Source organism: Protomyctophum bolini (genome assembly GCF_963924005.1).
Source record: "Protomyctophum bolini genome assembly, chromosome: 7".
NCBI classification, from domain to species: Eukaryota; Metazoa; Chordata; class Actinopteri; order Myctophiformes; family Myctophidae; genus Protomyctophum; species Protomyctophum bolini.
In genome coordinates, this window is record NC_137868.1 from 29900943 (window position 1) to 29918700 (window position 17758).

The 17758-nt window shown below is 39.9% G+C and overlaps 1 protein-coding gene across 1 annotated transcript; it reads left to right on the forward strand.

Annotated features, from left to right (window-relative positions):
* The first annotated feature begins 92 nt into the window (after positions 1 to 92).
* Positions 93 to 16932, forward strand: ice1 (KIAA0947-like (H. sapiens)). Its single transcript, XM_080767483.1, has 23 exons — positions 93 to 284; positions 606 to 664; positions 1337 to 1448; positions 1556 to 1632; positions 2842 to 2953; positions 3057 to 3133; positions 3219 to 3256; positions 3411 to 3493; positions 4884 to 4960; positions 5160 to 5197; positions 5597 to 5679; positions 6578 to 6614; positions 7210 to 7266; positions 7379 to 7462; positions 7688 to 8091; positions 8316 to 8654; positions 9410 to 11878; positions 12967 to 13132; positions 13519 to 13679; positions 14845 to 15035; positions 15323 to 15423; positions 15526 to 15624; positions 15856 to 16932. The coding sequence occupies exons 1-23, from the start codon at positions 192 to 194 to the stop codon at positions 16035 to 16037; spliced, it is 5139 nt and encodes a 1712-aa protein (XP_080623609.1). The 5' UTR covers positions 93 to 191; the 3' UTR covers positions 16038 to 16932.
* Positions 16933 to 17758: the final 826 nt, after the last annotated feature.

Here is a 17758-nt window from a genome sequence, read left to right on the forward strand (position 1 = left end):
CAGGCATTTTCAGAACGTCCTAAGTTGGGGTCCTGCAGTGGGTCCTAAGTCAACGTGGGAGACACGAAAACGTGACGTTGTTGTTGTGGTGATCTCTGTGGAATTCGCGTCATTCGGACTATTTTCTGTTTTCTCATTTCCCCCCATCATAACATAATCATTTAATATTTAATTAATGTGGAGTTCCTAACATGATGCCAGGGGAGAATCATTCTAAAGCCGTGCTCATCGCTGCGGACGCTACAGTTGGAACAGTTTGTCAAAACTGCTCCGTGTTACATGAGGTGAACTCACTGTTTCTTCCCGTTTACTGTAGTTGACGTCCCTTTTATTAATTACTTGTACAATTATTTTATCAACAATGTCCCATGTGGAACATGTCTCGAGTAGTTAAAAAAACCCATACCTAATTTCGAAATAAACTTCATATTCACTGAATTGGTAACGCGTTTACTGTGTTTGTTTTGATTTGTGTTAGCTTAGCTAACCTGATAGTCCCGCTCGGAACCCTACGTAAAGTCATCCAAATGTCAGAAACTTTACGTAGGGTTCCAAGCGGGGCTACTAACCTAGTGATCTAACCGTTCTTTACTGTGTGTTATTAGAATCTAAAGGAGTATGTGGCATCTTTTCTGACACTGAAACAAAACATCACTGGCTCAGAGTAAGTAGCTCATGTTTAACAACTACGCCTTCTAAAAGTAAAGCTGAACATTATACTTTATTAACAGTTTGCAAATAGTACAGTGACGATTATACAGTGATTCTTTCCCCTTTTTACCTCCTTTATGATGAATTCCTGTTCTGTTCTGTTCTTTGGCTATATAGAAGTGTCTATTTGTACGTCTCTAAATGTTTTGATGAATTGAACAAGGTGGACCCTCTTGTAAACAAGTGTAATGCTTTATTGGTTCGTCCACTCACAGTTAACAGTCTTTGTATTGAGTTGTGCTTGAAATGTACTGTAATTCTGCAAACTGTTAATACATATTTCAATCAATCAATCAATGCTAAAAGGATAACACAAAAAGTCCAGGGGCGTTGTTTCCATTGTGATCCTTTGTCTTTACTGTACATATTTATTTATGAATTATGAATTGGACCCCAATGGAAACAAGCCACAGACTTTCTTGGGTTTAAATCCTCTTAATAGCAGACCTTGTATGGAACTGTATTCCTGTGTCAATCAATCAATCAACCAAGTCTCAGGATCAATTGGTACATAATAACTTAACCAATGATGATAAGGCACTGGAGCACACACGCTACAGGTCTTTGAAAGTTTCTTTATTTTTATGTGCAAACAAGTAACCTATTTTTTATGTGTCTTATGCAGTGAAACCATCAGACACCAGAAACAACTAGAAGAGCTCCAAACTAAACTGGTTTCTCTTGAGAAACAAAATGAAGATTGCTGCGCTTTACAAAAAGAGCTGGATGAAAATAAAGTATGTAATACTTCCTAATGAAGAAACGTGTGGTGTCAGCAATTAAATTATTTACAACATTTTTCCCTCTTGCCCTTCAACATAAAACTATTTTTATGTTTTCATAGAGTTCTCTTAAGGCATATGAAAAGATGTCCGAAGAGGCAGAGAAACGGGAGGAAGAGAACAACAAAACAATGGCACTGTAAGAGATGATATTATTCATTACAACTATCGTACCATAATCTAGGGATAAATCATCTTATCCTATCCTACAATTAAGGGCACCACGCCCGTAATTGTGTGCTATTAGTGAATCAAATGCAATTATATAGGGTTGTTATTGTCTCCATTAGGCCGACGGCATGGGGAGAAAGTATGTTTTGCACTCCGTCCGTGTGTGTGTCCGTCCGTCTGTGTACACTAGCTAATCACTTTATCTAGTCTAAAAGTAACATTGTCTTGTGATCAATTGTTGTATAATAACTTCACCAAGGCCTACAAGGCACTGGAGCACACAGCCGCAGGTCTTTGAATGTGTCTTTATTGTAGGTGTAAACAATACAAGAACGCACACCCAAAAGCACGCTCACCCTGTGTGAAATCCGGTGATCTCGGTATGGTTGCCCTTATCCCTGATCCAGTGCTTATAGCTAATAACGCCCTAACGGGAATGCCTTTCCTCACACAGGTAAATTCCACAAGCCGTCCAAATCTTTACAGAAAATAAACAAAACTACTCTAATCACCAAAGCAAAGACTGCTTTGTGTTGGTGAAAGTCTATTCTCCAGGCTGGGAATTGTCCCCAGCTTCTCTCTAAAATGCACTATTTTCGTCATGAAATAAAATTAATCCAATCGGCGCAGGCACAACCTGGAAATGCCGTAGTAGAAGAAGTTACTCTGTCCGGTACATTACTTTATTAAAATGGCACATAGTGCATTTTAGCGATAAGCTGGGGACCTGAGACGCTTCCCAGCCTGGAGAATTGACTTTCACCAACACAAAACAGGCTTTGTTTTGGTGATTAGCGGAGTAGTTTGGTTTATTTTCGGCAAAAAGTTGGACCGCTCGCAAAGCAGTGGAATTTAATTCACCTGTGTGAGCAAAGGCATTCCCGTCACTATAAGCATTGGACCAGGGCTAGGTCGCCCCCAGGTATTACCGCATGCCTACCCTAACCGTATTCCTAAACGTAACCTCAGTAAAACTACGCCTATGTATTCCTAACCTTTAATTCAGTAAAACAAATACAAGAATACAGGAGCCCTGGTTCGTTCTGGTTCTTGTCAGTTAGATTTTTCGGAGAAATAAGCTGTTTTGTCATCTATTGCTAGTAGCTTTGACACTGCGTAGAGTAGACGTTGTCCTTGCGCCAGAATAAGTAACAAATGTTTCATGTGTCTTACGCAGTGAAACCACCAGACTCCAGAAACAACTAGAAGAGCTACAGGCTAAACTGGTTTCTCTTGAGAAACAAAATGAAGATTATTGCACTTTGCAAAAAGAGCTGGAAGAAAATAAAGTACGTACAGTAATACTTGAAGATGTGTACTTTCAGCAATTATTTTCAGCTTGTGTTTCCTGTTGCCCTGGACATAAAAGTATTTTACAATGTTTTCTATTAGAGTTCTCTAAAGGCATATGAAAAGATGTCTGAAGAGGTGGGGAAACTGAAGGAAGAGAACAACAAAACGATGGCACTGTAAGCGACGATATAATTTATTACAACAATATACAATAATCATTTCCATTGCAGAATCTTGACTGTTACGTTTCTTGTGTTTAAGGAGGACAAAACTTGAGAAGCAGCTAATAGATGTAGCAGGTATTTATAAATGATTAATTTCTTTGTGCAAATTAGAATGTCATTATTTATACATAATATGTGTATGCATACAATGTCACAAACCATAACTGTATATAATGTATGTATTTCTAACTGTGTTTGTATGCATACAAATTGCCTATTGAATCCATAGAGATGACAGAAAAGCAGAACCTAGAGAATGCTCAGATGAAGAGGGAGAAGGCCTCACTTGAAAATGAGTTACTGAAAACACAGGTAAGCAATGAACAGAATGTCGGGTGAAATCTTATTGTCAGACTTCCCCTCAAAGTTTAGGATTTTGATTTTGCTAATGCAATGGGTAGAGTTATATAACTTGTACAACAGTGAAAAAACCAGCACACCATTATCGCAAATAATAAAATATATTTTATATTTTTTATATTTTATAGCCTAATTGCAGCAGAATATATATCCATTTCAACACACTCAAGGCTGCATTTGGTTTCTGCTATACCCATCGGAGCGTGCACCTGGAGAGAAACACAATAATAATAATCAGAATAATAATAATCTTTATTGTCCCGAAGGATATTCATCTTCACAGGTCTGTTCAACACCAACAACAAAATGACCACATAGTACAGAAAAACATTACACCAAGACAATACAAAAACATGAGTTCCCCACTGTGTACAGATTAGAACCATCCTATCGGCGGGGCAGTTTGTTTGTTCTTACACCCATCATTATTACAGTTATATGACAACAAGAAGGATAATTGCTTAAATGGCTAGTATGCTTTGTGCACAGTCACTTTGCACTTTCAAAATGGTGAACGTGCCTTTCTGTGTGGAGTTTGCATGTTCTCCCCGTGTCCCCTAGGGTAGATACCCTCACAAAAACATGCCGTAATCCTGGTCTCTAAAACTACCTCCCCCTGGCCAGTGAGTGTAGGGGAAAGGGACTGGTCGGAATAACGTGTCCTTTCCACGTGCTACGTCCGGCCGGGGAAATTCCCCTCTGTCAGGTGAAAAGAAGCAGCTTGGACTCCTCATGCATAGAAGGAGGCATGAGGTCAGTCCGCTGCCCCCCAGGTTGGCAGAGGAAGTGTAGCGCCCAGGATTACTTAGATAATTGGCACTGGGTGAAAAGAAAAACTGGGTTACAAAATCGTGGGATAAAAACAATTAATTAAAAAAAGAAAAAGGTGAACGTTATCGTCTAATCCCATATAGCAAGACCTACGTCTTGTCAAGGTCTGGATCAACCTATGCATGCAGAAGAAACAATTCACCAGGCTGATTATATACTATGTGTATTACAAAAGCATCACAACATTGAAGTACAGAAGCTTCAAGCAGATCTGCATAAGAGAAAGCAATAGTATACCAGTAAGACGCGCAAACGCGGGAAGCGAACGCAGCTCGTACATATTTGGGTTTTGGACGTACGGTATAGCTGCTTTGGGGACTCCTTATATGGTTATGGCTGAGTCATGGTGACGTAATCACTCAGCTCCATATATGGGCACAAAAGCGGGACAGACAGACACACAGACATGATTGCCCTGGGCTTGATTTATGGCCTACCGTATATTGGATGGGATGCTGGGTGGGAACTCCTGTACTTGGATGCATAATTTCTATAATGTTTTTTACTTCAGTCATCTTTGAAGACATCTGAGGCATTTGCAGATCAAGTTGAAAAACTGAGAGAGGAACATGCCAAGACAGCTACCATGTAAGCATTTCATACTAAATCATCATAGTGGTGTTGTATGTATCGGTGCAATTTCTAATCCGTATTTGTGTCATTACACATTTTTGATTGTGAATCTGTAAATTAAAGGGCAGGAATTTTGTCCATTTATCTTGTATTTTTTGGGGGATAAGCCAACACATTTTGTAATACTATTTTCCATTGTTATTTACCTCAACAGAAAAGGTCATCTCGAAAATCAACTAAGACTCTTTGAAGGTGAGTGTTAAAACACAGTTTCTCAACGTCTGATTGGGGGTCCAAGTGGACCCTTACGTATCTGTTACTCTGAGTGTACAAATGGAACATCCATTTGGTTCCATTTGTACATTCTCAGAGTTAAATGAACACTGCCAATTTTTCTGTGTAGATTGGGCTCCCAACGATAATACAATTGTTCCATTTCTTCTACACTTGAGTTAAGTGTCAATTTGGTCTCGGACTAGACATTGAGAAACTGTGTTAAAACATTTCAAGATGGATTGCTGAAATAAAAAAATACAATGAAATGCAGAAATACAAAATGTGAATTTGTACATTATGTTTTGCCATAACAATCAGAACTTCATTGAGTGTATAAGGCAGCACCCATTTTACTCCTTACTTTCATGTGTTCAGAATCAAATCACTGTAAAAGTGATCAAATATCCCAACTGACGAGGGACAAGATTCTGCTACAGAGAGAGTTGCAGGACTTTCAGGTACAGCAATGAAACAGTATGAAATGGTGGTCAAGCTGTGAATTTATGTATGTATGTAGGGTTCCATATTCTGAGGGCCCCCATCTGAGAATTTGTTGTTCCAGGGACCCCCCAGATGCAAAGATTTGAGTTAAAAACAATAATATATAATAATATACATTTCAAGATTTTGCAAAAATAGCAGATCTGCAAGCTACTTTAATTTTGAATGTTAGTGTTTCAGACAATGTTATTTGTTAAGTATTGATTTCTTAAGTTTAGCTAACTCATTGAAACCAGTGTGGAGATGCTGGTGACTACTAGCTATCTGGACTGGTTGCTAGTTGCTACACTGTTTACAGGGGAAATGCTTTTCTCCGATGTGGATATATTTGTGTGATTTCAGGTTACTTAACGCACTGAAACTCTTGTCAAATAGTTAAGGTGGAAAGTGTTTTCTCTCATTTCCGCATGTTTGTACTTTTAAAATGGCTGTATTGTGTTGGGGCTTCTCGTCGGTGCCGTGTCATTAGTCAGACGGCTCATTATTCCGACGGCGTGTTGGTCCAACTCGCACATTACTAACCCTAAGTGCACGCAAAGCCACGTAGTCAAGACAGAGTAATGGGATGTCGGAGTTCTGGGCAGTCCCCCTTCTCGTCTCGGTGTCGTCACCTCGCCTTCGGAGCAACAGAGCTGCTTCCCCCGCCCATGGGTTCTCAGAACTCTTCGCAGAATCCTTGAAATACATTAGTTCTTGTAGAAAATATGTGAACAAAATTTTTGTTCTAAATGTGACTTTAGAAACCTTTTTGCCTTTTATTTGACTTGACTGTCAAGAGAATTAACTCTCTTTTTAATTTCACATCAATTATGCTTCTAAGATTGCTTGTTTTGAACACTTTATTCTTTGTTCCAGGTCAGACTGAGGCGATTAGAGCGAGAAAGAATTAAAGGTAAGAATATTGGGTAGTATTTTATTTATAAATAACATTGATCACATTTCATTACTGTTGGATCAAAAACAGATTAAAGACTCAAGAACTCAAAAAAGCAGCAAGAGAAGAGAGCAGGCGTCTCTTCCTGGTTTTGAAACAGCTGGTGGATGGAAAAAACGCTCACGCGTGGCTTCAACTTGTAGTGTCTGCAAAGTGTTTCCATTCTCCATGCCGACTCTACGAGTTGAGGCTGCGCGTGAGCGTCATTTCCATCCACCAGCTGTGTTGTGACATTAGGGCGACTGTGGCTCAAGAGGTAGAGCAGGTCGTCCAATGATCCATGGGTCGGTGGTTCGAATCCCGGCTCCTCCTGGCTACATGTCGAAGTGTCCTTGGGCAAGACACTGAACCCCAAATTGCTCCCGATGTGCTGGTTGGTAACTTGCATGGCTTCCGCCACAATCGGTGTATGAATGTGTGTGTGAATGGGTGAATGTAATGCACAATCTATGTAAAGTGCCTTGGATAAAGGTGCTATATAAATGCACCATTTACCATTTAGTCTCTTCTGTGTTAAGATGTATGCAAACACTGATTATTTGTTTTTGGACAGAATGTAAGAGCATATCTACTCAAGCAAATCCACCTGAAGAACATAAAGTAGATAAAGGTATGTATATTATTTAGCCTCAGATTGTTTATACAGTATCTCACTCACAGTATTTTAAAAGTTGAGCAGGTTGTGTTATTGAGGCATCATTTTGATAGTGTGTGCTTCACAGAAAAGTTCTGGAGGCTACTAGAGAATCTATGGCAATGTGTGGATCCTCAGAAATCAAAGATGGTGCAAACACTGCACTTCCCTGGTAAGGCATTGTTATTAATATTTGACTGGTATAATAGCATTGCCCCTATAGCACTAATCCTTGTAAACATGAAGTCATTGATTCCCACCACAACCTTAATACAGTGGACATGAAGTCATTGATTCCCACCACAACCTTAATACACATAACAAGGGGAAATGTCATCCCAACCAATCGCTTTGTGTTTGTAATTCAGAATTGCTCTGTGCTGTCTTGTTTTTTCAGAAGCCACTTGCCAGCATACATGCACTCCTTCAGTAAATAGCCCCCGTCAGTTGGCTACATGTGAGAGACCCCAGCCTGCTCCCGGAAAACTCCATGCACCCCACCATCACCCCCTAGAGACTAAAACTATTTATGCACCTTTGAAGCACAATCCACCTATGCTGCAAACAATTCAGAGCCAATCTTCTCCGCAACATACAGGTGGAAAGAAGCACAGAGCAAAGAAAGGCAATGGTCAATCTAAGGATCAATTAACGGAAGACAGCTCGATTTACACAGACAGCAGTTCGAGTATTGACTTCCATAAGAGTCATGTTGAGAAGCCTCGACGTGGTTCATCCGTCCAGAAGATATTGGACTTGTTTAAGCCTTTGCCTCGGTGCATATCACCGATCCCTAGAGCGGTAACAATTCATTACATCTATTTGAATTGATGTGTATTCATTTAATTTAATTTAATTTCAACAGCTTGTTCCAATGCTTTCACCTTATAATTATATTGGGTGCAACTTGCTGATTATATTATCCACAATACTTGTTAGACCAATTGAAAGACCAATTCAGAAGCCAGTAAAAAATGTAATATCATAAATAATTAAATTTCTAATTGGTAATGCTTTTCTTTCAGGACAGAGATGTTGACCAGCTGGAGGTAGGGAGTGGACAGAAGGAGTGCCCCACTAAATCTATAGATGAGTCTAGTCTTCAACAAGAAGATGCTTTGCTCATTGCAGCACCTGAATCCTCTGGTCTAACTTTAGATCAGACTATGGGCTCTCCGGATAAAACGGAAGAACTCGTAACGATGGAGTCAGGCCACCACCACACACCACCCTCTATGTCACCAACAGATACGACTGTACTCACACCTGAACCAAACATGGCAACACCTGCATCAAGTCATCATCCTGAATCCTCTGCACCTCTGACGCAGACTGCAGAATCTCCAGAGGGAGTGAAGCAGAAGGTAGAATGCATTTCCAGTGCAATTCATCCCAAACCTTTTGGCAGAATGGCAGGACTTTAAAAGAAAGCAAAATACACAGTACAGATCTCAGTTTTTGTTAATTCATCGGTTGCTGGTTATCAGGTTATGATGGTATCATCATGATGGCATGGTTGTGCCCCTCTTCGCACCCATTGGTTGCCGTTTCGTGGTTGTACAAAAATCCTTTCTCTCCATCTACTACTATTGAAATAAGGTGTTTTTCAGTTGCTTCGTATTGATATTCTGTACATTCAATTCTTATTTTAAATTTGGTGTCAGTAAAAAGGAACATCACAGGTGCAGCATGGTGACTGGGCATATCATGTTTGTTTTTAGTTTTTTCCAAAAATAATGTTTTAGCAAATTCAGCCTAAACAAGGCGTAACCAGGGCGGATCAAAGCAGAAAGAGCCTGCTGGTTAGTCAGTCAGGGACCAATCAGAACGCGGACAAATGGTGAATTATGCTTATTGGTTGCAATTTGCTGATTCAAAACACGTCTCACATGCCATTCTGTCTGGTGGATTTCCGACTTCAAACTGATTAAAAACGTAGATTAAACAATGAAAACATAACTCGGGCAACTCACGAATCGGGAATGTGTTATACAATTAATTAACTCGGGCAAGTCGTGAATACAAGTCAAAGTGTTAATCCACAGTACTTTTTTGACAAATTGAAAGACAAATTTAGAGTATCATAAATTAATTTCTAATTCCTTGCAATTTCTTTCAGGACAGAGATGCTGACCAGCTGCAGGCAGGGAGTGGAGAGAAGGAGTGCCCCACTAAACCTATAGATGAGTCTCTTCAACAAGAGGAGGCATTGCCTATTGCAGCACCTGAATCCTCTGGTGTAACTGTAGATAAGACTATGGGCTCTCCAGTGAAAACAGAAGAAGACATAATGATCACACCTGAACCAAAGTCGACAACACCTGCGTCAAGCCATCATTCAGAACCCTCTGCACCTACACTGACTGCAGAATCGCCAGAGGGAGTGAAACAGAAGGAGGAATGCATTTCCAGTGCAAGTGATCACAAACATTTGGAGCAACATGAGCAGAATCACAGGACTGTAAAAGAAACCGAAATACACAGTACAGATAACGGAGACGCGGATATTAATCCAAAGCATATGCAGACTTCAGAGTGTTCTGACGCTCTATCATCGACATCATCTTCCTCATCAGACATAGTACTCCTTGTTGAGATATCCTCGTTAACCTTTGACACTAATAGTCCATCTAGCACCGTAGAGCCTGAAAGAGCAGTCTCTGTGGATAAGAGTTCATCTAACACCGTAGAGCCTGAAAGAGCAGTCTCTGTGGATAAGAGTCCATCTAACACCGTAGAGCCTGAAAGAGCAGTCTCTGTGGATAAGAGTCCATCTAACACCGTAGAGCCTGAAAGAGCAGTCTCTGTGGATAAGAGTTCATCTAACACCGTAGAGCCTGATAGAGCAGTCTCTGTGGATAAGAGTCCATCTAACACCGTAGAGCCTGAAAGAGCAGTCTCTGTGGATAAGAGTTCATCTAACACCGTAGAGCCTGATAGAGCAGTCTCTGTGGATAAGAGTCCATCTAACACCGTAGAGCCTGAAAGAGCAGTCTCTGTGGATAAGAGTCCATCTAACACCGTAGAGCCTGAAAGAGCAGTCTCTGTGGATAAGAGTCCATCTAACACCGTAGAGCCTGAAAGAGCAGTCTCTGTGGATAAGAGTTCATCTAACACCGTAGAGCCTGATAGAGCAGTCTCTGTGGATAAGAGTCCATCTAACACCGTAGAGCCTGAAAGAGCAGTCTCTGTGGATAAGAGTCCACCAGAATCGCTAGTAGTCATTCACACTCGAGGAGAAAGTGAAGGATCGTTAAAAGAGTCTACTCAAGAGAGAGAATCAAAAGTGGATGTAGTAGAGAGTATTTATAATGTCACACCCTCTGAAGTCATCCATATTACTGATGAAAGAGCATCACTTGATGAAAGTGCTGCCATAGACTCTAAAATTACATCAGAGCGACAGTCTGGTACTTCTGTAACACTACATTCAACCCAGGAGAAAAGCATACATACTTTGTGTAGGAAAATGAGTCCAAACTGTCTGCTCCCCACGTTGGAAGTACAGAAACTGAAACGTCAAATTGAAATGGCAAATGTTGATGTTACATCTCAAACCAAGGGTGTGAATTCCATATCTGACAAGAAAACTCAGGGTCACACTACCACAAATGGAAATACAGATTCAATTTCATCTGTGCTTGGACTAACTGCAGAAATGTCCACCATGGCACAACCACAGTTCATAGGCCAAGTCCGCTCCGAAATGGGCCCTCCACTTCCTCCTCTACTAACCCCTCTAAGCGCAACACCCCCAAAGACATTTAAGCCAATCAATCCAAAGCAGGCTATTGGAAAACTCTTATTTCCCTCACCCATGGAGAACCCGCCTTCTTCTCCCACCCTGGACATCCACACTTTGCCTCATTTCAATGTGGCACCCAACAGTTGCCTCACCAGTCCACTGCGTTCAGCTGAACTTCATGTGTCCCCACTTCAGTTTGGTTCTGCCACTCCAAAACATGCTGTACCGGTTCCTGGTCGCCTGCCTTCATCCGCATTGAATAACTCCTCTCCTTCATCTTCCAGCCCATCACAGGAAAATTCCATGAGGATGCTTGATACCATGTATCCAGAACTATCCGCTCGGGCCCGTACGCTAAGCATCCTCCGTGGAAATGTCGGTCTCAAAATCTGTTCTTCAGACAGTGGGACAATGACCACAGGGACAGTCAGTCAATCATCTGGTTTCATCAACTCTTCTACAACAGCCTTCACCAAGACAGAGGTGAGAGGAGAGAAGAGACCTGCAGTGGATCTGCCTTCTCCCAAAGATTCCAAATGGAGACGGCTAGATGGCTGCTCTGTTGGTCTTACTCGAAGGTTGCTGTACCCCTCTGCCCCAGGTAGCTCTAATGAAAGCTCTTTACCTCTGGAGTCCATACCTCAGGGACCCGATGAGATGGCCTGCCAATCTGTGGAAGGCAATAAGGTGCGGATAGTCAATTCTCTTGAGAAAATTAGAGCTTGTTGTTTTGATCTGCTGCCTGCAATCGAGAGTCATTTGAAAGTGGGGCAACTGCCCAAGAAGCCTGTTCTGACAGATGAGGAGAAAGAGGTCATCTCTGAGTTCTGCAAAATGAGTTGGGTAAGTTAGTGCTTTTATTATCGAATGTTGGGCCTTAAAGCTGCACTATGTAACTTTCCTCTTCTACCCCAGAATTGAACCCGATTTCCAGTGCTGAATTCATTACCATTGAGCTAATCAAGCCTGCCTGCTTGCTAAGGGGATACATTTTATCTCTTGACCATCAGGTCAAAATTCGTGTCAGATCCTGTGTCTAGGTGAGACATAGCCCCTCTCGGAACCCTCCATAAAGCTTTTATGAAATTTGGACTTTAAGCTTTACGTAGGGTTCTTGGACATTACTAAATTTTCGAATGCGGATGTTGGAACGCGGACATAAACAAACTCCGCATTAAGTCGATCTGCGCACTATGACGACATTTTTTCTTGTGATGGCTTCTGAATGTGCGAACTATAAGTACCTATACATACCTCTGAGAATATCTCCTGTGTCGCGGAAGCCGTTAAGTATTTTTAATCCATGTTTGATTAAAAATGTCGCTTTGATTCTTGGTTGATTCTTGGTATACCCCATGGTATAAAGTCTTAAAAATGTCAGAAACTTTACTACCATTGGGTTCTGCTTGTGGGGCTAGGTGAGACAGGACCTTTGACATGGTCTAAATGTCTCAATAGAAGAGCAGGAAACAATACAACCGACCCAATTGTATAATTTGTATAATTTATATTGTATTAACATACTCTACCTACCATACAGATTGGACAAAATTACATTTTATTCATAAAACAAAGTTACATACCGGTAATATTTTTTTTTACAGTAACACTGCTAACTAGATTTTAATGGGACATGGCCTCCATATCCATTTTTGTTTAGAACAATATCAAATCAGTGTTGCTGTATCTTCAGTTCTTACTCCCATCATTTGAACATGCATGAAGAAGAAGAACAATGCACAGTAAATTCCACAGTGTTAATTCACCCATTTGCAACTCTGAGAGTTATGCTTCCATTTGGATACATTTTATACAGTTCAATTAACAGGATTCTACAGTGTGCAATCACTTTATTTCTCCTGTGCGGTAAACTATAAAAGAAGTACGAAATTACACCCAATAATATGAATTTGTAACTTTTGTCCTACTAGTTAGCAGACGATATGATTTCAACCATCTTGACCAAGCTGAAAACCGAGAGAGGGACACTCAGTGGGGACTACATGCAGGCGCTGTGTAGGGTTCATACAGCAATCTGTCGACAGAGGAGAGACTTGGAGAAGGCTCATATTCTGGCATATAGCATCATAAGAGAAGGTAAACAGGATATTTTTGATGTTCTAATCTATTCTATACCTAATTTTCCCTGTATTTTCCAAGTGTAATTCTACAGTTCTAAATCTGAATTGGCCATGTTCTGAATTGGTGCATTTAATTTTTTTTTTTAAACTTACGCATTTGTTGTCTTTGCATAAGGGATTTGACAGAAATGCAAATGTTTGCTCGCACATGCTGATATTCTAACACCAAATCAAAATAAATTGATACATTGATCAAACAAAATCCAAAAAATTGGAGCTGGAATACTGATTTGTATGATTGTATTACGGTATACAATTTTTCCATGCATGGTGAACAGTAAGAGATTGCCTGTGTGACTACAGTAACGCTTGCTTTTTGCATTCTTGTCTTTACTGCTACAGATTTTCCGGATGCTGCTAAGCTTATTCTGTTTATAGTAACCACATGGCCCAGTGTACTGTCACACAAGAGCAGACTGTGTGAGGCTATACATGCTGTCACCAAACAGAGAGCACAAGGTCTGGTCCTTGACTGCCTTTCAGCTTACCTTGGCTGGGAGAAGGTAAAGCCTCCTCTTCCAAGGAGAGATTGCATTTGAGATTTAATTTTGTGTGGTGTTTATCTATTGATTTATCTATTGATTTAAATTGATTTCGTGGTCCCTTTTTATAAAAGTTCTCTCTTTTTTATTTCTTCACCTCTTCAGTTGCTTTATCACATTTTGAATCGCAGGTTTAATACATTTTATACATTTTTAAGAGAAACTTTGACAGAAAAAGACTCGCTCACCGTATAGAAACTAGAAGTAAAAACTCCTTAGACTGAGACTTAAGAAAATATTTATTCCTTTATTTTATCATGCTCATAAAGTGCTCTGTGCTCAAAGTGGAATTAAAAAGCAAACGTTTCAGTGCTATATGATTTTCACAGACAAAGAACTTGCTCTTAAAGAGCTCCAAAACAATACAGCTCAGGTGCTGAGAATTGCTAATTACTAATTGATGACATCACCAGATGGTGGGGCGTGGACATTACAGAATACAAAATCACAGTTATATAGGAAACAAGAATATTGCATACTTATACAATCACTTTTTGAAAATAACTTATTACTTATAGGTAGCACTGGAGGGAGACATCTTCATTCAAGCCACCTGGATTGACAGAAAATCCATCTAGATTCAGTTTGGAGGAGTTTAGTGTCTAAATCGCCCCCTCTTCTAGATTTCTTAATTTGATCAATAACTGTGTAAGACAGATCTGCTATGGAGTGACCGGCTTCCATGAAATGTCTGGCGACGGGAGATTTGATGTCCTTGCGTCTGATGGCACTCATGTGTTCTATGATGCGTGTGCGGACTGCCCTAGATGTTTTGCCTACATACATACTGTAGATTACATTTGCATGTAATCATGTACTGTAGACTACATTAGAGGAACTACAATTCACAAATTGTCTGATAGTGTATTGTTTGTTAGTAACTGCACTTGTAAATGTGTTCGTATTCTTGGAGTTTTTACAGGCCACACAATCTAGACAAGGGTAGAAGCCGGTGACTCCATCCAACCGCCCCGTGTGTTGCTACATTTTTAAGAGCCACACTTCCCCTAAGCAATTCCATCCCTAGCGATGGCAACAGTGTACTAAGTGTACTCCTGACCTTCATTGCATTTATAGTTTGTACAGTACATTAATAACGATAACGTTTTTGCTGTATCTCTTCAAGAGCCCACCTGGTGACATTGACCAGTTGATTTCCAGAACAATGTCTGACGTGAAGTCTCGGGGCAATCTGCCATTCAAAAAACACAGTCGGTGTGGGGATGACCTGGGGACAGAGGCCTGGGAGAACGTCTTCACACTGGATCTTCTCTGTACACACACACCATGGAAGTGGACCTTTGAGAATATATTGACGTGAGAATGGTTTTCCTTCAACCTTACGCAACATTATCTGATCCACAAGCTCAATGTGTGCACTGCGACGAGTTGTGAAGTTGGAGGCCATTTTTGGTGCTTGACACCGGTGCGCAACAAAACTAAAACTTAAATTTGACTAGTTTTCTTACATGTTACGTTTACGTATTTCTGGATGCAATCATTCATTTTCTATCTTACACTCCCTTGCTTTTGTTCTTCCTTTCTTTAAAAAATAAAAAATAAATACATTAAATTATTCTGTTCTGATCATATCTGTTTTACAGCAAAGAGTTGTGGCCCCTGATGCACACATGGGTGATGCACAGCAAAGAGCCTAAGAAGCTGGTCTCTGATGTGACTGTTGCCACTGTCCTCAGACTCATAGGTCAGTTGTTTTATTTAAACTGACTTTTGTGTATTGTAGAAATGCATTTGATTATTTTATCATTTTTTATCTTTTCTTTTTCTGGTTTTCCTTTTGTATCAGGACGTCTTGGCCACCGGGGAATCAAGGAGAAATGTGTTTCCACTGTGAAAACTGTCGCCTCTGTCATCAACACTTTTGTTAGGCATGCAAAAGTAGAAGGTATGTTATTTACTCATTTGATTTATTCCACTTCTACACCAAATTTCTTTCACCAAAAATCTACAAGCTCACAGCAGGTTATTTTGCAACATGTGGGCTTGTAGATCTGCTATTTTCTCTGAATTTTCTTATGAAAGCCATTGTCTGGCTGAGTATTGACATTGGGAGATAAAGATTGATTGAGTAACTTTTGGATGTGGCTAACGCTGTTTTATTCCTCCCTCCATCAAGGTGTACCGTGGGAAGTCCAGTTAGCGGCTGTCTATTGCGTCTATGACCTTTCTCCTAGCAACCCCAAGGAAGCCCTGGAAGCGTTGGCAGCATGGAGAGGAGAAACCACTCGGAGCGTCCCTGCTGCTGTTACCAGCTGTATCAACCAGATAGCTTCTGTTTGCAGACATATTAAGAGATGAGCATATGCATCATGCATATAATAATATAGACCTCCATTGGCAAATGGTTGAAAGGGATGTTTGTTTTGTCCTCTCTCTTATTGTTGAATTGTTCTTTTTTCAAGATCCTGGAAAATGGCAAAATTTAAAAAGTATATTGGCTGAGATTGTTGGTAAAACATACAACTATGGTATTCCTATACAGTTGTTGTAATGCTAGATGCTTAATACAAGTATGGGGAGAATTGCTGTTGCTTAACATTTTCTCATCACCTACTCAAGCAGTTATGATTATTAGAATGTAATGATGTCTTATGGAATAAAATAAATGCAACAAGGGTAGGAAAATAATTTAATAAAAAAAAATATATATAATAATAATAATAAAAAACAATTTAAGATGTCTTTGAAGCAAAAAGGTAGTGTAAGAGTCATGTTAAACCTGTCGTTTAAAGTAGAGATGTCCCCATACTGTATCGGTATCGGATCGGCCATTATTGGTCATATCGGTATCGGTGAATTATAATATGTCAGTCTAACCACTGATCCCACACAGGGGTAAGGGGTTGACACTGGCAGGTAAATAAAATGTTGGGACATGTGGAGTTTGCTTTGGAGGTGCCTAAATTGCAAGTGCACATTTGAGTGAGGCGTCTGCTATAAACACAACACGAGATATATATATATATAGCTAGATTTCTATAAACACAACATGAGATGAGATCACGACACTGGTATTGGTATTCGGTATCGGCTAACACAGAAATTGAGGTATTGAGATCGGATCGGAAGTGAAAAAAGCAAACCATGTTACACAAGTGTGTCATGGTGGATGGGAGACATGAGTGATATTATGTTACAGGTGTTAAATATGCTATGGCACGATTCTGTTTAACCACATATAGCCGAAAATAGCTGATCTACAAGCTGACAACGCATTTATGTGTTGTCAGCCTGTAGATCGGAATGCGTTGTCAGCTTGTAGATCAGCTATTTTGGCGTAGATAGAAATGAGTGCCATGAATTGTTGCTAGTCTACTTTGGTCTTCATTCAAATACTGATCAATCTTTCGAATGAAAATTTGAAGTTTATGATTACATGTTCAACAGAATCCTGCTGGTTGTATTGTAAATGCTCAGTCACAAAATTGGCAGGTGACAGGGATAAGAGCTATATTGCCTCATTGAGCAGACAAGTCATCAATCATTTTGCCTTTATTTGCCAAAATAACTACATGCTAGACTTTTAATTCCCTCAGGAGGTTTGATGTGCAAGTTTGTGCATTGTTTATGCAAATATGTTTTGTTTGTAAAGTTGTATATAAAACTGTAAAGAGATATTTTTATTTTTCACATTAAAATGTAAACCCTCTCCCTCTCAAATACTATATAGCTTTTAAAATAGGCTTTTTGTGTGGTCACATACTCACATTGATACATTCCAGTCATAAACTGCTTCATTGTCACATCAAGTTTACATGTGTAAAAAACAAAAAGTAAAGTGGGTGAATTTCTTTATGGCCTACTCCTAGTACTCCTACTGAAGACTGATAGAGGCTATAATGAAATACCGGTACTTCAATTGTGCTTATACAAATTGGTTTGCGACATTGAGACCAGAAAATACTGGCAACGAAAATTACTTTATTGTCAGACCACTGGCCACTGCTAAGTTTCTGAATTAACTGCTTTCACATTGTATCACGATATTGCCTGATTTATACGAAAATAGCTGATTTACA

Excerpts from the sequence above, each read along its gene's own strand:
- ice1 (XM_080767483.1), top strand. The coding sequence starts at position 192 with ATGATGCCAGGGGAGAATCATTCTAAAGCCGTGCTCATCGCTGCGGAC. Across the intron at positions 2,954-3,056 it reads AAGAGCTGGAAGAAAATAAA|AGTTCTCTAAAGGCATATGA; the intron begins GTACGTACAGTA and ends GTTTTCTATTAG. Across the intron at positions 7,463-7,687 it reads GCAAACACTGCACTTCCCTG|AAGCCACTTGCCAGCATACA; the intron begins GTAAGGCATTGT and ends TTGTTTTTTCAG.